Source organism: Conger conger, chromosome 12 (assembly GCF_963514075.1).
Source record: "Conger conger chromosome 12, fConCon1.1, whole genome shotgun sequence".
Classification (NCBI taxonomy): Eukaryota; Metazoa; Chordata; class Actinopteri; order Anguilliformes; family Congridae; genus Conger; species Conger conger.
This window is the reverse complement of record NC_083771.1, coordinates 27,043,445-27,064,841: the sequence shown is the minus strand read 5'-3', so window position 1 is coordinate 27,064,841 and position 21,397 is coordinate 27,043,445. Positions and strand designations below refer to the sequence as shown.

The 21,397-nt window shown below is 42.8% G+C and overlaps 3 protein-coding genes across 3 annotated transcripts; all 3 read left to right on the top strand.

The window, feature by feature from the left end:
* Positions 1–1,051: 1,051 nt before the first annotated feature.
* On the top strand, positions 1,052–5,535 carry vps29 (VPS29 retromer complex component). The gene is made up of 4 exons (XM_061262843.1): positions 1,052–1,199; positions 3,527–3,718; positions 4,209–4,444; positions 4,818–5,535. Exons 1-4 carry the CDS (start codon positions 1,197–1,199, stop codon positions 4,933–4,935), a joined length of 549 nt encoding a protein of 182 aa, XP_061118827.1. The 5' UTR covers positions 1,052–1,196; the 3' UTR covers positions 4,936–5,535.
* Positions 5,536–13,048: 7,513 nt separating this feature from the next.
* On the top strand, positions 13,049–17,696 carry gpn3 (GPN-loop GTPase 3). The gene is made up of 8 exons (XM_061263399.1): positions 13,049–13,274; positions 13,592–13,700; positions 14,518–14,685; positions 14,805–14,929; positions 15,560–15,675; positions 15,836–15,932; positions 16,386–16,514; positions 17,167–17,696. Exons 1-8 carry the CDS (start codon positions 13,227–13,229, stop codon positions 17,245–17,247), a joined length of 873 nt encoding a protein of 290 aa, XP_061119383.1. The 5' UTR covers positions 13,049–13,226; the 3' UTR covers positions 17,248–17,696.
* Positions 17,697–18,152: 456 nt separating this feature from the next.
* arpc3 (actin related protein 2/3 complex, subunit 3) lies at positions 18,153–20,908 on the top strand. Its single transcript, XM_061263293.1, has 7 exons — positions 18,153–18,292; positions 18,688–18,787; positions 19,116–19,192; positions 19,775–19,843; positions 19,957–20,083; positions 20,216–20,310; positions 20,500–20,908. The coding sequence occupies exons 1-7, from the start codon at positions 18,287–18,289 to the stop codon at positions 20,560–20,562; spliced, it is 537 nt and encodes a 178-aa protein (XP_061119277.1). The 5' UTR covers positions 18,153–18,286; the 3' UTR covers positions 20,563–20,908.
* The last annotated feature ends 489 nt before the right edge of the window (positions 20,909–21,397 follow it).

Below are 21,397 nucleotides of genomic sequence, written 5' to 3'. Positions count from 1 at the left end.
AAATTGATTTATATAAACTTAGGCTTAAGAATGTCTGTCTGATGGGATAAAACCAAATGAGATATGATAGGATGGGGAAAACCAGACCCAAGTTAATTGAACTAATATATGAAAATATGGATAGCTTTTTAATTATAAACTAAAAAATTTTTACTTTGTGAATGGTTAGTTGGGTTTTTTTTCTATCAATAAGCATCTCCCCCAGCATACTCAGTCTGACAAATCATTGTGTATTGAACTATCTATCCACTACACTATGTGCATTTGTGTGCAAGTAATGTAATGTAATGTGTGCATTGTGAGCTTTCACCACCACCCACATAAAATGGAGGAATGATGCGTGCCTGGTAAATAAACACAGAAGGGAAAAAAATATATGAAGGCAAAATAAATAAATAGATGTGATAATGTGATAATAAATAAATAAGAATTTTACCTTTGAATTTTACGTATTCGTTTATGTTGGTGTAAATTGATTTTACAACCAATTTGCACTTACTAATTAATTTATTAATTACAGTTTTCATTAATGCACTACAGAAGGCTAGAGTTCATCATATGGCTCTAGAGACAACATATGCATTCCTTCAGCTGAAGTAATGCACAAGTCCCATCACACACACAAAATGCATTAAATGTCTTTATATAAAACTGAAAAATATGAGTTTCAGATATAACCCTTTTTATTTTGACTGCTTGTGTTGTCTTTTGCTGCCATCTACTGCAAAAGAAAAAAACATTCTGGTTCACAAAAAAGTATACATTTCAAGCTTTTGACAGAGCGATACATCATTTTTTCCCTTTGTTAACTTCATTGACATGCTTGAGAAAGGCTAAACAAAATCAAATAAAAAACTAAACAAAACAAAAGAGAGGCCGGGTGGAGAAATATGCAGCACAGACATAAATAAATAAATAAATACAACCGGAGGTTGTACAGATTCCTAGTAATGTATTCAGTATAAATTACGCCGCCTCTCTTCTAAGTTCTGTGGTTTCAACCAATTTTCTCCACACTACGATTTTCTGAAAGCGTAGGCGTAGAGGCTTGGAGGCCGCTTGTCCTTACAGACGATCCGTACAGGTTCCGACAGCAACGTAGGAAGTGGCCATTGATTGGACGTTTCTATCACTGGGCGTATCACGTTACGCTGTACAGTCGCTTCCTGAAGTACCGCGGATACTACTAAATAAAGATGGTAAGACTGAAGCGTTATCATAAATATCTTTGGTGGCCAGCTTTTCCTATGTGCACCAGATGTTTCGCGCAATTTGCATGTTTATAACGAGTGCGATTGTTTGCAGTAAAAAACACAACTCTGGCCTCCCTCTTTGCTAGCTAGCCACCTCTCAAGACAGAGCTAAGTGAATCACTGAGTGGTCACATGACAGGCGAAAAGACGAACATATTAGCAGCTAACTAGATGATAAAATGTATTCACTGATTCACCCCTCGTTTATTATTTTCTTTTTTTTAAATTTACTTTGAGTTTCACTTATTTTATTTTTGCTTCTGAGTACAGACGACTTTAACTGTACGTAGCAAGTCTAGAGGAACTAGCGAGCTAAATATGCTACATGTGCACTTGGGTAGATAAGATATACTATAACCTTAGTTAATCGCAAATTCCCGAGTTACTCTTAAGTTAAGGGTTTCACTTACAGCTCGAGTTAAAACTTGTGATCTAAGTTACACACAATTAAGCGGAATTTACATTGACCTTTAACGTTAGATAGCTGGCTAACAGTAGCTATTGTCAACACTTACCTAAGTCAGTGAAATTTGTTTAGCGAGTTTGTGCTGTCACTTGGTTTTGTGATTGATCAGTTGCGTGAAATAGTTTCCGTTTTTTAAATTTCATGTCTGGATTCTTGATACATTGTTAGGTAGGTGAGTCATATTGATTGAAAATGTAAATATTTTAAAATCTAGGAAACGGAATTCAATGGTTTGATCCTAGTCGATTCTGACAGTTTCTGAACAGTTTATACGAACATTTCCTATAAACATGCAAAAGCACGAATTTAATAGCCACGCTATATGTGCACCGGTGATGTGGTCTGGGAAGTCAAAACTTCTTTGCTCAACTACTTACTGATCACTGATTACAATAACTTGCTAACCGCCACTAACCGAATGTTATTCATAGTCACCTAACACTTGTTTGATTTTTGTTTGTGATTGATAACTTACATCTTTTAATTTATTCACCTTTAATTTGTCATTTAAACATTTCTTTGTCTCACTTGTCACTTTTGTATTATTTTTCTTTTTGTTTTATCAAACCTCGATCATGCTTCATGTTGTACCCCTCCTTCCAATCGTCTTCCCCGCCTTGCGCTCAGGCTGGTCACAGAGTAAGTTTATATTCGCCTCCAACTCACCCTCTCACACTTTCTCTCTTTCTGCGTCACGGCTTGTCAAGGTGTTTGGCAGACTAACAGGATGGCTGTCATGGTAACGCTGCCTTTACGCATTTTTAAGGTTTCATGAAGAACAGCAAATAAAAAAAAAACGTGTTTCTCTGTGGTGCTAACTCAACAGACTAAAATATACCCAAAACATATGTGCAGGTAAGTCCAGCAAGAGGGACAGGTGGTTTGCAGGTGTGATATTACTGTAGTTTTTGGTTTATGTGTTTATTTAAATGTAGAAAAAGTAGGTACTCATCTGGTGGACTATACAGGAAGAGTGAAGCAGACATGCTCAGCTGGGGAATCACATTTTGTATGCCATTTGTGTTGCTGGGTGTGTGTGTGTGCGCTTTCCACTGCAGCTGATGTGTAGGCATTTAGGGAGATTTAGGGAGGACAGAGCTCTAAGCACGGCATAGGTACATTAGGGAAACGCTCACTGGCATTGTATTAAAGGTGCGAAATATAAAAGCCATATGTGTTAGATTCCACAGCTGAGAAACCAGCACTCACCCATAAATTCATAAATTTAGATATTCCCATGATAACACGGTGATAATCTGGGGGGTTTTTGGTTGGCATGGTTTCTGGTCGGGGTGGGCTCATTTAACCCTGGGTGGGGGAGAGTTAGAGATTGTCTTTTTGTCAGATGTGTGATGAGTTGTGTCTGTGGGACTGGGTGAGTTTAATGTGAGGTGTGGGGGCATGTAGAGACCAGCCAACCTGTAATGAAACGGGCACCCCTGCCCTGAGATAAAACACCTCTTTCTCCCTCCCTCTCTTTCTCCTTTGCTCTCTCAGCCGTCAGTCAGTGCATACTGTTAATGCTCAGTGTTAAGTGAGCATCTTCACAGGATAAAGAAACACTGTCCGAATATTAAAGCCAGGGAAAGATGGGAATCTCAAATGACAGTCAGGGTGCAGCCAGCAAACCCTGTCCCTCCCTGGGTCCACTTCAGATTTACCCCCAGAAAGTGGCTGTAGAGCCAGTGTTAGGGGTGTAAATGTGTATAATATCAGTCTCAGCTCCTTTCTGACTGGAGGCCCTGGTGTGATCGTTTCCTCCACCTCTTAACGTGTCTCCTCCTGCTTGACCCGGCCCAACCCCCAGCTGGTCCTGGTGCTCGGAGACCTCCACATCCCCCACCGCTGCAACACCCTGCCGGCCAAGTTTAAGAAGCTGCTGGTACCTGGGAAGATCCAGCACATTCTGTGTACAGGGAACCTGTGCACAAAAGAGAGCTACGACTACCTGAAAACACTGGCGGGAGACGTGCATATTGTCAGGGGGGACTTCGACGAGGTCGGTCTCTTTGTGTTCCTCCCCCTGCTCTCACCTGTCTCCCTGCCTGTCTTCTGCTCCCTTCATCTCTCATTCTTTCTCTGTGTCCCTCCCTTTCTTACGCCACTCTGCCCTCGACACCTTTCAACCATCCCTCCTTCCCTTCGCCTCTCCCCCCTCCATGTGTTAGTATCTACACGTGTGTGTGCGCACCTTAGTGTGGTTTAATTGTAATATGTGTCTGCACCTCAGTACAGTTGAGCTGCAGTGTGTGTGTGTGTGCCTCTCTCAGTGCGGTTGAGCTGTAGTGTGTGTGTGTCTCTCTCTCAGTGCGGTCGTGCTGTAGGGTGTGTGTATGTCTCCGTGTGGTTGAGCTGTAGGGTGTGTGTATGTCTCAGTGTGGTTGAGCTGTAGGGTGTGTGTATGTCTCTCTCAGTGCGGTTGAGCTCTAGGGAGTGTGTATATGCCTCTCTCTCAGTACGGTTGAGCTGTATCCTGCCTTCCCCTGCAGAACCTGAATTACCCGGAACAGAAGGTGGTGACGGTGGGCCAGTTTAAGATTGGGCTGATCCACGGGCACCAGGTGATCCCCTGGGGGGACATGGCCAGCCTGGCCCTGCTGCAGAGGCAGCTGGACGTAGACATCCTCATCTCGGGACACACGCACAAGTTTGAGGCCTTCGAGAACGAGAACAAGTTCTACATCAACCCAGGCTCTGCCACAGGCGCTTACAGTGCTCTGGAGAGGTGAAGACCGGGCCCCTCTAAACCCGACTGGCTATCCCACACTTCACCACAGATTCTCTAAACTCACCAGATACTCCATTACATTTTCTTAACATTCACATTGTTTTCATACTGCAGCATTCCAATTCGATGGATCTTCTGAAAAAAGATTTTTAAGGTCCAAGAACAAGTACAGTACAGTGGTGATGCATGTTCTGTAATGTCTGATTTAATGATTGAAATGTATTGTAGTTTTGTAGTCTATTGTAGTTCAGAAGCAGAGAGGACAGAAGCAATGCAGGAGCTGAGAATCGTCTGGTCTGCAGGAGCTGAGAATCATCTGGTCTGCAGAATCTGTGGTTGTTAAACGTGCTCCTTCCTCTTTGTTTCCCAGCAACATCATTCCTTCATTTGTCCTGATGGACATCCAGGCCTCCACGGTGGTCACGTATGTCTACCAGCTCATCGGCGACGACGTCAAGGTGGAGAGGATCGAGTACAAGAAGTCCTAAAGGCCAGGATGGGATGGAAGAACCAGACCTGTCCCTCAATTCCTGTCCCGACACCGGTCCCTCAACGCTAAACGCTGTACCATACCTGTCTGCTAACTTAATGAAAGCAATGTAGCACATATATCATGGCATATATACGTCTGCAGCGTTTGACTCTGTTTGACCCACCTCCAGCGTGTCCGGGGAGAATGAGATGATGTCACCTCCATCCACATTATTTCATCCATGAAGATTCGGTGCCACAATTTCTTTTGTTTTCTTCAGTTTTTCTTTTAGTTTTATTGAAATTCAGATTCGTTTCATATAATTGCCCGACGAAAGATATTCTGACTTTCAATTTAAATTGAAGATTGTCAATCACTTTTGTGTTATGTTATTAATAAAATAAAATAAAATAAAAAATCCTATTAACAATTGGTTTTTAAAATGTAGATTTTCTTTGTTGATTCTGAGAGCTGTGTACATTACAGAATGTGTGAACTGGGAATAGTTTGTACAGTCCCCAGATTACTTCTTGCACTGTAAGATATTTCATATACGTATATCCACCATTGTTTCTCCATTTTGCTGTCAAAGTCAAATTAAAATCTATTTACATGGTTTTCTTTCCTGCTCCTATATAAGTAGCTCTTTATAATGTCACTATGAAATAAAGTATTTCGATATTTTCAGAATTCTCCTAAAAATAAAAACCTGATAATTACTAATCACCCCCTATGGCCATCTTACCCATAGTTAGACGAGAAGATCAATACCAATTTCAACCCTGTGCATTCAGGACAAAATTGTATCTTTTTGTATAAATATCTACAGGCTTCATACTAACTGTACTACCAATATTAATGGCTGCAGATGGAGCAATGTTAGCTCTGCTCAGTGACTGAAATACACGTGTGAATTGGGGGTTGCCAGGTATGAGTGTCCGTGACTAAATGCTTCCATTGCCACTCGTACTGCAGCCAATACTACTGCATACCTGGCAATCCTAAACTCACGCTTCAAGCAGAGAAAAATTACTTGAGGACAAGGTGTCACCACTCGAGAAGATGAAGAGTAGCGCCAGCAAAGTAATTGAACGCATGAACGGTTATAAATATAGAAATGACCAACCGTGGTTTTTCTATGGTGAAAACGTATTTGAATGTGCATTCCTAGAAGAACATTCTTGCCCTAGGATAACCCTGAGATGATCAGTATCCTGGACAGAACTTTCAGAACATTGCATTGGCTGCACTCTTATCCTGACTCATGAGCTTGCAAACAAATGTCAGTAGACTTGCACTTCCTCTTGCCAATCAAAGTTCCCCTGTCAGCCCTTACCAATTGTGTGCCACTCTGCAAATTGCTAGCACAACCTTGCTCTGTCGGTGCAGAGCAAACATTTCCTGTACCCTCTTGGCCATGACATATTCTGCTGGCTGCCTCTATGTCCAGTGTATGGAAATGGTGGTGCATAACCCAGTCTAACCTGAAATATTAAACATCACCAGGTGTCAATTCTCCCTGAAATATGGCTAAGCATCCCTTTCCTTGTTTCGTACAATGTTAAAAATATTGTTCATTTTTTTTGGATCATATCTTCCATTTTCAAAAGCAGCGTTTCTTCCTGAATGGAGAGGGACTCCATGCTTAGACACTCAGCCCTGGTCTTCTCATTCCTCCTGCTGCGGTCAGCCTCGTGCTTCCTTGCTGAAGATTTAATGAGTCAGCACACAGTTATGAGAGTAATGAAAAATCTTCAAAGATTAACACTGAATGCAAGATGAACACAGAAACACGGAAGTACATAAACCATTTTGCATTTAAAACCCCAGAAAAAATAACCTAAAGTGTATTTTGAATTTTTTAATATTATATTATATATTTATATTATATATTATATTATATTTCAGCATACAAATACATCCATAAATGTTGAGGTTAAAGATCCAAAGAATGCCATTTTCAACAATGATGAATAAATACATAATTCATGTCAGGAAAACCAAACTGTTCTTATTTTAGCTTCCAAGTTAGATGGTTGCATCGATCAAAATAATAATTTTAAAAACTGCATAAAATAACAGGTTTCAAAGCAAGAAAAGCAGAGCATTGTCAGTAATTCTGTTTGTAAATACAGTAAAGTCATGTCTCTAATAGGTGTCACAGTCAAATGTGTTTGACTATGGTTTAGAGTTGAGTTCAGGATAGTGAATTTAAACTGACTCTTGCCTTTCATGGAGGCCATTTGCACCCTGGGGACTTTTATCTTTGGCTTTCTGGGTTTTATTTCTTTTGAAGCCGGAGGTCTTGACACCTTCCTGTGAAACATGGTCAGACACTCATTGGTCACCTGAGATAAACACTGAAAAAAAAAAACTACCAATGGCAGCGACATATAGAAACGTATCAATTATTAAACAAGGTTCTCTCAAACCGCTCGTGTTTCCATTCCACAACTCATAAGTCTCTCCTTAACTGCCCTCCCCCCCTCCTTTCCTCTCACCTGGTCTGTTTCATAGGGATTTTTGGCAGAATACTCTTCACAGAATGCACTGCTGCAACCATGCTGTTGTCTCCACTGTGCCTTCTACTCCTGCTGGGGATTCTGGGGCCTGTAGTCATGTCTACATCCACCTGTAGGCACTCTTTACCCATCATGCTCACCTCTTCATTTCTGCTGTCTTTGAAGGGGCAGGGATCTACAGAAAATGAATAAATAAAACAAAAGGTGACAATGAAAATGACACATTTCCTGCTAGCTACAAACCCCACTGCAGGCTGAAGCCCCCTCTTGTAATGAAACTACATTACTACATTGTCATTCCTGAAGTAGATAACGATTTTGTCCTTTTGTTCGATTGCTAATATATTACGTGTCTCAGTTTTGCAGTACTGAGGTAAGACCAAAAATATTAGAAAATATATTTAGCTACTGTTAATAATAGCATGCACCTTAGAACCTCTCGCCTCACTGCATATTCCAGGGATCTCAAACTCCAGTCTTGGTGAGACTGTGTGTCAGCTGATTATTATCTCCCAACAGTCCTTATTTTAAGTTACTGATGAGCTAGAGAATCCACACAACTTGTTTCCAAGAACTAAATTTGCTTCTGACTAAAAGGAAACCAGAAAAATATGCAGAGGCTACAGTGCTCCAGGCTTGGAGTTAAATATGCAGACACTGCCAGCACCCTCCAGTCCTGGAGTTAAACAGCCCTCCAGGAGCCTGACGCCATTCGCTTATAGCAGGGGTGTCGAACTCAAGACCAGGAGGGCCAGTGTCTTTGTGGTTTCCTTTCAAATACATGAAGAACAAGACAGGTGGATTTGTTAGCCATTCAGCAACTTAAATGAATCGCTCGTGCTGAAACGCACTGAAAAACAGCACCCGCTCAGCCCTCCAGGACTGGATTCTGTGACACAAAGAGTCTGTTTGAGTTTGAGAGACTCTATTTCTCTTTTTCATACCTTCCTGTGTGCACCTGTGGAGCATGTTCAGGTAGTGCTGTTGAATGAGCTTCCTCACATGCTCAGGACTGTAGACATGGGAGATGCTGCAGAGGTAACTCCTCTGTCCAGGTGTGAGACGTGGGTACTGGGGCACAAGTAGCACGGTTAACACAAGTATACACACGCACACACACACACACACACACACACGCACACACTCGTGTATGCTTTACCACAATCCTCTGAAGAGAAACCCAGCACACAGAAAGCTCATTTCTGATGATGACAGTGGTGGTTGTCAAGCTGAAAACAGACAGGATGGAAAACTCCCCTTTAAACTGGTCATAGGTCTCAACCTGTTGACTCAATGATCCTTTTACTGACTTTCAAGAGTTAAGTTGTCTGCATATCTATTTTGAGCTGAACAACCACCACTGGATTTTGAACTACAAGCATCAGTCTTTTTCAGAACTTTTCAGGAGGAGTTTATTCAACATTCTTAAAGTAAATATCAAGTGTGTGAGAAACATGTGTGAGCCAGACTGCGAGACAGCCCAGCGCCAAAGCTTTTTCAATTCCTAAGTGAAGAGCTCCTCTTTCCTGTTATCATGAATGTTCAAAATCTTTGCATTAGTCCCCACTCCAAGAACTGATCCATTTGTTGTTAAAGAAAGTATTCATTATTTGTTTTTTGTATTTTTTTAAGCCGACAGACGGGCTGGAACTGAAATATTTGTGCCTAATAAATATTTATATAAATATATAAATAATATTGAGTTCACCTTTTATACAGAAATGTCTTTGTTTCGAAATTCCTTTCAGACTCATCTGTTTTTGTATCCTACAAATCCAGGATACTATGCCAATTCAACCAGTTTACAGATTTCTCACAGATTTGAACACCCATTGACACTTATGGCGCTCTGAGCTTCATTCATGGCATTAAAAATGTCCTTCATACAGACATAAACGTTTTTAAAAGGTCTACCTGCAGAAACGGGGCAGCTGCTAAGGCCCGGGGGATGTGTGCGGGTCTCACCGGCTGCATGTCTGAGCTCAGAGGCGATGACACTGTTTGAGTGCACCGGCCATCGTCTTGATTGCTGTACAAACAGTCAGAAGCTGCAAGATCAACAAACAAATGTCAACACAGCTTCATCTAGCTCGTTCAATGTCACCCTCTCCCCATTTGTGTTTACTGCTTGAATTCCTCTGTAACCTTGTTACATAAAAAGCAGGACTACTAGCACACCCTGTACTGTACGCGTCCACTTTAATAATGCACTCGACAGACGACTGGCTTCGGCCTGATCTCCCGTTCTGTTTCATGCTTGGGCCACGGGCCCGGTGAGACGTTTCCTCTTGTTTCACACGGCGGTATAGCGTTTCTAACGTCTGCACGACATCACCACCACGCGGAAAATATGCCTCAAGTTGCACCAGGAGCTCTGATTGGATGTTGTGCTTTGATTCACCAGGGTAAAACATATTGGCCATTAATCTCACCAATATACTTACCCATTGGCTGATGGCAAGATCCTGAATATCTAGAACTAAACACAAAAACAGCATTCATATGAATAAATCAATAAATATTTGTAAGGAATATAAAACAGGGAACGCTAACAAGGTTAAGATCTTGTATCACTGCAATTTCAGTCACAAAATGCTCTGATTGAATAGGGTACACATTTCTTTATTGTCTGATTACAAATTCCCTTAAAGTAGTTAATCGATGTCCAATAACATTGATGTTGTTATATATTTGAATACAATCTGTTGGATAAATGCATTCCGTCTGAACAGAGTAGTTTCTTTTGGTCAAGATGTGGTAGAAGATGTAGGCTACCTCTTATCCGTATTTGATGTAGGCCTATTTTTATTGTTGCATTAATGTATTAATGTGCAGATTAATATGACTATGTAAATTATTATTTTTATTTAACCTACTTGTGTCAAACTACAGTGAGCTTGAGAATTATTGACACCCATGATTAGCAATGCACAAAAAAATTCTTAAAATAAAAAACAACAAAATAAAAAAATTATTGAGAAAAACTCAAAACGTGAAAAATACTGTATCAATGCATCAATGGAACCAACCGAAATCACACATTAATTTATTAAAAATACATTTAACCAAAATGAAGGTTTCATAATTATTGTCACCCTGGTTTAGTACTTGGTGCATCCACCTCTGGCAAGGACAATAGTCCTTTCTATAATGCTTCACAAGGCTGAGGAACACATTTGGAGTGATTTTGGGTCACTCCTCTATGCAGATCCTTGCAATATCCCTTACAATCTTGGGTGTATCAACTGCCCTTGAGTGCAGTCCACAGGATTGAATTGCACATGACCATTACAGAACATTGATTTTGTTGTCATAGAACCATTTCTGTGTGGATAAACAATCAGTTGTGGCTGCGGTGAAAAAAAAGAGAGAGATGATTAGCTCTTTCAGCTAAAAAGCAAGGTACATAGCTAAAGCTAAAGGAACAACTTGCACTCTGGTTTAGCCTCTAAGGGGTAACATGGCTTTCTATACAGGATGGTTATTTTATGTTTGCGTGAATAGGTAAAGACCAATATCAGATATACTGGCAGGTAAGACAAGCCTATTATTCAGCATAGTTTACTGAGCTAATGGTGCAACTGATTGTTTATTGTGTAGATTTTGACATATGCTTTAGATCATTGTCTTGCTAACTACAGCCAAGTCTCTGGGACAACCAGATTGTCAGCCAAATGTGCCTGATACTAGGTGGAATCCATTATACCACTGATCTGTTTTGATGCCAAACATGCCAATGCTGTATCTGACCAAAACATTCCATTTTGGTCCCATCTAACCACAGCACCTTCGTTCAATCATAATTTAAATCAAACCAAAGACCAAGACCAAAATGTAATAGTATTTTTTTGTGCATTGACAATCAGGGGTGCCAATAATTCTGAAGCCCATTTGAATATTTATATATTTCAAATTCATTGATTCTCATTGTTCAGTCGTTTGATATACGGTCATCCGATCAAAAATGTTATATAAGTGCATAGGCTAGTGCACTAGCCAACTTAAAAATAAATAAAAAAAATAAAAATAATTTGGGAATTATTTAACAACCTTAACAAGTTACTCGCAAATTGTGACGATTCTAATACTATAACAAGAACCGAATAGGCCCACAAACTGTTGCTAATAACGACACCACAAATAGCATAACAGCAACAGATAAGAGGAAAGCTTTTAAGTTTATACATTTTACATACATGTCAATGGCATATTTAAAAATAAAAAAACGGGCTATTTTAAGATCGACAATCACAGTTAATTATTGCCTATTCTTCAATGATGCAGTCTAGCTTACCTTGTCGACATTAAAGTATTACTGACGTTTTGGGTCACGCTCTCATTGTTATCACTTTTTTCTGAGAGCGTGATGTACTTTCGCATGACTCCTCGTCTCAGAGGTCCACAAGTTACAGGTGCGGTTTGGTTTTCGGTGCTGTCGCTATAGTCCAACTCGCGTTAAGGTCCAGGAAAGTGAACCGCCCCACTAGCGTGGGCTCGTGTATGTCGCCATAGTAACGTAGTTTTGGGTCTTGTTTCCAGTTCTCCAGTGTGCCCCGTCCTCCGTCTCGGTGTTGTATCTAATAACACTGGATACATTTAACACTAATGCAATAGTATTATGCAAGCTGGACGAACTGGGGCGAATTAGACAGCTGTGATTACTTATTTTTGCTCAACAATTATCCAGGTAAATCTGCTAATCAACATAGGGCAGCAGCTAATTAGACTAGGCCGATATAAAACCCAGCATGCTGTATGTAGGCTAAGTGTGTGAAATGAATTAAACTGCCACATGGTGCATGTGTAAAACAGATAGCCTATCTAAATATGTGCGGTCAATCCATCTTGGATTTTTCTGTCAGAAGTCTGAGTTCTTTTTTCTTATTTTTTCCCTTTTTTTTTCTAGTTGACTTCAATGTCTCTGACAATATTTGTGTGGGATGAAGGATGTTTTACCTCTTCCAGATTCTGAAGTTTCTGACTATCTGCCAACATTACAATGATAGGAATCAGGACATTTGGGGTTTCATGGTCTGGCAAGAAAAAAAAAAAAATAGAGTAGACTAACTCCAACTTGTACAAAAATCATATTTTTCCAGGGGCTAGTGTGAGTAGATGTTACACCATGTAATAAGTATAGCATAAAACTGTGTTATATTTCAGATAGCTAGACCTACTTTATAACTTCATAGTTCTTGAGCAATGCAAGCTCTTCACTCCCAAGAATAAGGTAATAAACACATGTACGACCGTAAAAGTAGTTTTGCACTTGGGCCTACTTCAAATATAGCTTTAGGTCAGCGATCATCAAATCCGTCCCTGGTTTTCTCTTCTCCCAGGTAATTAGCTGAACAGTTAGTGCTACTGATTGGCCAGACTGTCTTCACACCTGACTCCCAGGTAAAGGGAGGGTGGAGGGGACCTCCAGGCCCGCGATTTTATGAACCCCGGAGCCCTGATAATGTCGGCAGGTTGTAAACTTCTGTTAGTATCTAAAATATTATATATATTCCAGAAAATATATTTATTATATTTAATCCAGAAAGTGTGCTACCCCTTTAAGGATATAGTGGCGTTTGGACTGTAAAATGTGCTTTTGTTAGGTTTGACTTAAACAAGGATCCGTAGTTTGGAGCCATGGAACGGAAGATGTCATACAGGCATGGTAGCGATGTGACGCTCAACATCTCTGGAAAGGAATGGAACTGTTGATTTAAAAATACGAAAAAAAGCCGTCCTCTCACTGGTATTTTAGCGTAGCTACTATAAGGGGAGAGAATAAGAAATGCCTCGCTATGCGCAGCTGGTGATGGGCCCGGCGGGGAGCGGAAAAGTAAGCTCGCATTGCACCCATGCTAACTATTGGACCCTGCTTTTAAATACTTTTTATACTCACTCATTTTTTTCCCAGCAACAATGAATATTTACATGTCGTGTTCATATTTGTTTCTTTGTAACCTAACTGGCGAGTAATTTATTCTCGATTTACAAGCTATTAAACAGATTGTCTTGTTTGCGTATTACATTGTTTATCATTTGATGACAGACTAGGTTCGTCTAGTCTGGTCATGGTGTTGTGTACACCCGCCTGTAAGGTGCCATTTAGCCAGTCAGTTAATCTGTTTCCTGTGTTTTGACGCGATCTCCTAGAGCACCTACTGTGCCACCATGATCCATCACGCGGAGGCCATCAATCGGTCAGTGCAGGTGGTGAATCTGGACCCCGCGGCCGAACACTTCGAGTACCCAGTGATGGCAGGTACAGTGCGCATTGCCCCGGTTCCTGGTCACAAGCAATATATGGCGTTGGTAAATGCAGTAGACTAACGCCTGCCGACGTAAATCAATGTCTTTTCAATGCGCCTATGTGTAATTTGGAGAATGAAGAGTGGTAGTTAGTGTGCATCTAGTAACTTATGAAACCGAACCTGCAGCCTCCCGACTTCCTCATTTCATACCCCCTTTTTTTGGGACCTTGCCATTGCCACCTGTGGCCAGGGCAAGGTGAAGGGAAACATCACTGGCTCTAATTCACTCACCTATAAGCCTGTGACTATTTTACACCGTACAGGCCAACAGGAGAGAGCTTGCACCAAGCTGAGGATAGGCATGTCTTTCACGGATGATAACTGGTAACCTGTTGACCTTTGTTGCAACATTGGTTGTAATTGGGCAGTAACTTGAGGAATTATGGCTGATTAAATCCCTAGCCCTGGTGGGAAAAGCCCAAACGTGTCCCTGCTCACACCCAGCTGTTGTGTATAGTCCATGTCGTCTGGGCTCTGTTTGATTATGGGCTGTAGTTTGATTATGTTGTATCCAATCTAACTGCTTGACTTGACTGGTTAAGGTACATAACTGGGACCAGCAAGGTTGGTGGTTCGATCCCTGGTGTAGCCACAATAAGATCTGCACAGCCGTTGGACCCCTGAGCAAGGCCCTTAACCCTGCATTGGTCCAGGGGAGGATTGTGTCATGCTTAGTCTAATCAACTGTATGTCGCTTTGGATAAGAGCATCTGCCAAATGCCATTAATGTAATGTAATGTAATGAACTTTGAACTTTGCCGTCCGCAGACATAAGGGAGCTGATCCAGGTGGACGACGTGATGGAGGACGACTCCCTGCGGTTTGGGCCGAACGGGGGCCTGGTCTTCTGTATGGAGTATTTTGCCAACAACTTTGACTGGCTGGAGGAGTGCCTGGGGCACGTAGAGGATGACTACATCCTGTTCGACTGCCCCGGTGAGCCTCACCCCCACTAAAATCGCCACGCTTCTGACTAAACTGTAACAAAATGGAGGGAAGTCACAGTGCTCTAATGCGTATCCCCTCTCTGCCCCACCCCGCGCTGCCCCCTGCAGGTCAGATCGAGCTCTATACCCACCTGCCAGTGATGAGGCAGCTGGTGGAACAGCTGCAGCAGTGGGAGTTCAGAGTGTGCGGGGTCTTCCTGGTCGACTCCCAGTTCATGGTGGAGACCTTCAAGGTGAGAGAGCGTCGCTCGACCGCTTGGTTTTTCTTCACCGTCAACGTTGTTTAACCCATTATGGACTCCAGCGCCCTATAGAAAAGGCCTAGGAATCACAATGTATTTCAACAGTCATGTGTCTTGAAAAACGGTCATATGATCACATGCAACGCTGGCCTCGCATCCGTCTGTTAGGGGAGATGTAACGCGCAGGTCGCATCCGCCCATAAGGGGTTAAAAATGGGCCTATTACTGCCTGCCGTGGGGAAAAAAAGAGAGATGATTGGCTCTTTTGGCTAAAAAGCAAGGTCCACAGCTAAAGGAACAACTTGCACTCTGGTTCAGCCTCTATGGGGTAACATGGCTTTCTATGCGGGATGGTTATTTTATGTTTGCGTGAATAGGTAAAGACCAATATCAAATATACTGGCAGGTAAGACAAGCCTATTCTTCAACATAGTTGACTAAGCTAATGGCGCAGCTGATTGTTTAATTAAGTGCTCCTTGCTACACTGTTGCTAGCTGTATGCATGCTATGAGAACTGGATAGTGTGGATATAGTGTAATTTAACAGTTCATGTTGCAGTCCCTCTAACTGGCTGTAACCTTGGTTACTGTTGGATAACAACATCTTCTCCCCTCCCTCAGTTCATCTCTGGTGTCATGGCAGCCCTGAGTGCCATGGTAACCTTGGAGATTCCGCAGGTCAATATCATGACCAAGATGGACCTGCTCAGTCAGAAGGCCAAGAAAGAGATTGAAAAGTGGGTCACAGTGTCAGAGCCATGTCCTCCATTTCTAGTGTGTGTGTGTGTGTGTGTGTGTGTGTGTGTGTGAGAATGTGTGTGTGTGCGTGCTCGTGCCTCTGTGTTCGCGCCTGTGTGTGTGTGTGTGTGTGTGAATCTCTTGTTCATCTTGCTGCAGGTACTTGGACCCAGACATGTACTCCATGATGCAGGATAATGCCCTCACTCTAAGGAGCAAGAAGTTTGAGAAACTCACCACAGCAATTTGTGGCCTGGTAAGACCTTCACTCAGAGCTGATCAGTTGGTCAGGTTTTTCATTGCGGTGAGCTGTCTAAGTACTCACTGTTAGACACCAGGAATCCATTTTAAAAGATAGGAGCCAGGTTTAGGTCATCATGCGCTCTCTGTCATAGCCTGACTATAAGCCACATCTTTGTAATGCTCGTGCAAGTTTACCCAAGTTATCCAGTATACACGCATGTCTAAATACAGGTGCCAGGAGTCTAAAATATAGCGAAAAATATTGCACTGTGGTAGACTCTGATTATTATTTTTAATGTATTCATTCCATAAATCATAGTACAACGGTTTGGAACACAGACTGTTTGTTGGGTATACAAAAGGAATACGAATGTTTTCCCTGAATATTGTGTGTGTGTGTGTGTGTGTGTGTGTGTGTGTGTGTGTGTGATACGTGTGTGTGTGTGTGATACGTGTGTGTGTCCAGATTGAGGACTACAGCATGGTGCGCTTCCTGCCTTTCGACCGGACTGATGAGGAGGGGATAAACATCGTGCTGCAGCACATCGACTTCTCCATCCAGTACGGAGAGGACCTGGAGTTCAAGGAGCCCAGGGTAACTGCGCCCATCTTACCCCCTGTCCTGCCCATCGCTAACCCCTGCTGCCTCTGTGACCCACTCATGACCCACTATCCGGCACGGTGGCTTCTGATAGTTCTGGATCGGTTGGTGTTTCTGGATCAGTTGGTGTTTCTGGATCAGTTGGTGGCTCAGTAGTTAACACTTCCACAGATCCCCCAAATAGTTCAAGTTTAATTTAATGTCTGGTGTTCTCCCTTGCTTTTCTGGTTGAGTTGCTATAATTTGCATCCACTGAATCGCCAACTCTGGCCTGGGGCGACAGGCGGACACGGGCGACATTGGCTCCAGCGGTAAGAGCAGTCGTCTGGCAGTCGGAGGGTTGCCGGTTCGATCCCGCCCTGGGTGTGTCAAAGTGTTCCTGAGCAAGACGCCTATCCCCTAAATGAGCTGATGAGCTGGTTGGTGCCTTGCATGGCAGCCAATCGCCGTCGGTGCGTGAGTGTGTGTATGAATGGGTGAACGAGAAGCTTCAGTTGTACAGAGCTTCGGATAAAGGCGCTATATACCATTTACCATTTACTTGCACGCGTGCCAAAACTCTGATTAAATGGCAGGAAAAGTATGGAAAGTTACTGAAATCCGTGTTTTTGAGTTCGTGTAATTTCCCCTGGCTTTGCCGTCGCAGGAACCCGACGAGGATCCAGACGAGGACGCCGAGCCCTCCGAGCCCTCCGACAGCTGCCGGTTCTTCCAGGCGGACGGCTGACACGAGCCACGCCGCAAAGCACGGCCAACGCGCTGCACGTCTTTATGCGACAACTTCTGGACGTAGAAACAAATGTGCGGATCTCGGCTCACTGAGCTCACTGAGTTTAATAAGGTCTTATTAATGCGGGTGAGCGAGGCTGCGGGTGCCTGACCGTTAGCTGGGGACTGTAGGATTTCATTTACATTCTCCTGCTATTGATAATTTTGTAACTTATTAATTTTTGTTCCTCTTTGTGTTCCATATTGGCCACTTAAGATGTACTCATTTTGTTTTGACTTTTTTTTTGTGTGTGTTTTACTCCTTCTTGTTTTAAGCTTTGTTCTCCAGTGTTGGTTTTAGACCATTAGTTTCAGATTTCAGGTTTCAAGTTCCAAAGTTTTATTTTTTCTTGATTTGCAACTGTACATGTCTCATATATTTTTCAATAAAAAACAGTTGGTATCTGGTGAGAGTTGGTATCTTTCAGTAAAGCTGCCGTAGATACGCTCACAGACAAAGAATGGAGAATTCAGTGCATATTTTACAAAGAATTATACAAAATAAATCTTGTATATATGACGAGGGCTCTCGAGGACCATGGATCAGTAACTGAACTGGATGTATCCACACAACAGTCCCTAGCACCAGAGTGCCCCCCCTCCCCCCTCCCCCCACCACCACTCTAATCTGAACAGTAGTGTAACCTGTTCTTCATTTGGCAATCTTGACAAAACAAGTATCAATTAAATCTGACTAGCCATTACAGCATTTAATGTATGCATTATTTGGTTATCAATCATTGATTGAGCATACATGTCGGGACTCTGTTGACCTGTTTATTTATTGTGGTTAAATATTAGCCCGTAAAATTCGAATACTAAAGCTCTGTCGCCGCCCCGTGGCCCTTGTGTTGCAACTACATGCAATAAAATCAGCGCTAGAAGCAGCACTTCCTGGACTCTCGTGCAGTCCGGATTGGGTGGAACAGGAAGCAGTCGCCGGCAGTGCTGACAGTACAGTTTGCTTTGTGAATACTCTGCTGGAATAGATATACAACATGCCGGTAAGTCGAAATATAAATATATATATATATATTGCATTGATTAACTAGCTGTTTATTTTAAGTTACCTAGTTCAAATTAAGTTACCTAGCTAATATATAATTTAACTGTGGCACAATACATCGGGCTGCCTAGACTGTAGCATGCTAAGTGTTAGCTGCTTCTGCTGTAGGAGGAAGTATATTTCGGGGCGTTTGATGGAATTCATAAATCAAATTGCCAGCGACCTAACATAACGTACTTTCGTCTCGGAAGCAAAGGGTCTGAATACTGTAAAATAAGCTAGCTAGCTAGCCATGTAAACATCTGCAATGTGTAGGCTATAGACCCTAATGAGTTACCTGCTTGCAGAAACTGAGTGATGGAGTTGCTCATACTTCTCGTTTTTTCTTTGCAGGCTTACCATTCGAGTTTGATGGATTCCGACACCAAAATGGTGGGAAACATGGCTCTGTTGCCCCTGAGAACGCAATTCAAAGGCCCTGCCCCAAAAGAGAGTGAGTGCCTCTCCTGTGTTTAGCAGTGGACAGGACGCTGATCAAATAACATTACTGCTGTCAAAATAGTTAAAGCATTCTTTTACCCGATGCATCGCATAAACCCTTTTTAGATGCATTTATAAGACCAACTGAGTGATCTGCTTGGTAACCTTACAGTCGATTCTTAAGAATAAACAAGTGTTTTTGGATCCGAGGCTATGTAAGGCCGTTTAAAGGACGTGGTTTTTTGTCCACTTCCTTTTTAGGAAATGTCAAATGCGGCCGCTTATGTCATACCCTTCAGTTTTCGGTTTGACTGAGTGTGTGCTCTGTCCTCTGTTTACAGCCAGAGATACAGACATCATCGACGAGGCCATCTACTACTTCAAAGCCAACGTCTTTTTCAAGAACTACGAAATCAAGGTGAGAGAATCTTGGAAGTACACCTGACATATATGTTAGTTAATCGCCTTTGATACGTCTTGCCTCCTTCTCCAATTTTATTATCTACTTGATTCTACAATTTCCTGTCAGAGGAACGACGGATTCCGCGTGCCCGGCGCGCGTTCTCTCCCACTTGCATCCCGTGCAGGTTTTTCCTGCAGGTTCAGGCCTGCGCCCCCGACGAGCCTTTCATACCTCTGCCGGTTCGTTCTTGTGTAATGTTTCTCAACAATGGCCCCTAGGCCACTGCGTAGCTGACGTTATAGGCAGAGCTGCCAATTGGATAGCCCACTGACTACCTACCCCAGAAATGGTACTGAAAAACGTCATGTTAAGGGTCAAATTGCCTGAGCAAGTCATGTGGTCAATATTGTTCATCTTTTTCTGCCCTCCCGCCCCTCATCAGCTCACCCACCCCTAACTGTAAGGGCAGTCACTTTCACTTACAACTGAATGATGCTCTAGGGTTAGAGCATTGGAAAAGACAGTCTACCTGTGCCTTCAGGCTAGACTAAATGCTTTGGTCATAATTCTTACCTTTTGGTTTTTTTTTTCTTGCAGAATGAAGCGGACCGAACTTTGATTTATGTCACTTTGTACATCTCAGAATGCCTCAAAAAGCTGCAGAAGGTATGCAAACCTCAAACGTGCACATGTTGCCTCTTAACCGAGGGTCTGTCTGTTACGCGTGTGCGTGCGTGTGTGTGTGTGTCTTTACGCTCATTGGTGGCGTGTGTTTGCAGTGCAACTCTCGGGGCCAGGGGGAGAAGGAGATGTACACTCTGGGAATCACAAACTTCCCCATCCCAGGAGAGCCCGGATTCCCCCTCAACGCCATGTACGTCAAGCCCACCAACAAGCAGGAGGAGGGTGAGGACCTGTGAGGGGTGGGCCAATGGGGTGCTGCCTTATCGTATGTGAACCAATGAAGTTGAGCCCCCTCCCTGTATCCACCAATAGAAAGTGCCGTTAACCCCTGCTTCCCCTATGCTCCACCCACAGAGAATATGAGGATGTACCTGCAGCAGATCCGCCAGGAGACTGGGCTCAGACTGTGCGACCGCGTCTTTGATCCCCAGACAGACAAGCCCAGCAAGGTGATGTTCCGCTGCCCGCACACACATACACACACACATACACACACACATACACAGATACATACTCACTCACACTTTCACACTCACATGCACAGACAGAGATCTCATGAAATAAACACTCATGAAATCTAGGGAAACCACTGTTGTGTGTAAATGCTGGCCCTTTGAGTGACTGTTCTTTCCCTGCAGTGGTGGGTCTGCTTTGTGAAGAAGCAGTTCATGAATAAGAGCCTGTCTGCTCCCGGACAGTAGAGCAGTGGAGGGTTTGCGTGTGCGCTCCAGATGCGAGGCGTGCGTTCTGCGTCGTCTTCACGCGTGACCTGCGTGCTGAACGCACGATACACCGCTCACGATCAGCAGCAGCAGCAGCTCAACCCTACATCACCGCCTGGGACCAATGTGTTCTTCCAACGACCAGTTTTTTTAAATAAAGATGTACGCTATAGGACCGGTTCCTCAGCAATACAACCTTACTAAATTGTCTGTGCCCGCCACTCAGTACCCCAATTGTATTTAAATGTGTTTATTACTGGCGATTGCAATTTCATGACTATTTTTAGTCTTCAGTTATCAAAATAAAGATCATTTTCTGTATAAAGTGGAATGTGTGCGTGCTTGCATACCTGCTGCATTTTCATCAGTGCGGTTTTCTTTTTGGAGTGGAGAAGATGAGGCAGCAGCAGGCTAATCATTCCACAACACATTCAGCCTAACGGTTAGTTACTGCGCCACATTCAAACCCAGGGCTAAAAACACTTGGATGCTGTATCACTTTGTGGGTCTTTAAAAACAAGTGATATTTGCAACCGCATTTTCAGAAACCTCATTGGACAAGGAGTTTGGACAAATTAGTTTGACTTTACGTACCCTCGTACAAAAGCACGGGGAGTCTATAGATGACATGTCCAGAGGGTTTGTGAATGCATTGCAACTGATCATGTTTGTGAATGTTTCTTTTAAGCCTCCATTCTGAATGGAAGAACACAGCATTTAAAATGTAGTGCATCCTGTCATATTGGGAGATACAGGCAACCATCCATCCATCCATTATCTTAACCCGCTTATCCTGAACAGGGTCGCAGGGGGG

Bases quoted from the DNA above. Each gene is read 5' to 3' on its own strand.
- arpc3 (XM_061263293.1), top strand. The intron at 18,788-19,115 runs GTGAGTGCCTCT...CTCTGTTTACAG, and splicing joins AGGCCCTGCCCCAAAAGAGA to CCAGAGATACAGACATCATC. The intron at 20,311-20,499 runs GTGATGTTCCGC...CTTTCCCTGCAG, and splicing joins AGACAGACAAGCCCAGCAAG to TGGTGGGTCTGCTTTGTGAA.
- gpn3 (XM_061263399.1), top strand. From the start codon at position 13,227: ATGCCTCGCTATGCGCAGCTGGTGATGGGCCCGGCGGGGAGCGGAAAA. The intron at 13,701-14,517 runs GTACAGTGCGCA...TGCCGTCCGCAG, and splicing joins CGAGTACCCAGTGATGGCAG to ACATAAGGGAGCTGATCCAG. The intron at 14,930-15,559 runs GTGAGAGAGCGT...CCCCTCCCTCAG, and splicing joins TCATGGTGGAGACCTTCAAG to TTCATCTCTGGTGTCATGGC.
- vps29 (XM_061262843.1), top strand. The intron at 3,719-4,208 runs GTCGGTCTCTTT...CTTCCCCTGCAG, and splicing joins TCAGGGGGGACTTCGACGAG to AACCTGAATTACCCGGAACA. The intron at 4,445-4,817 runs GTGAAGACCGGG...TTTGTTTCCCAG, and splicing joins GCTTACAGTGCTCTGGAGAG to CAACATCATTCCTTCATTTG.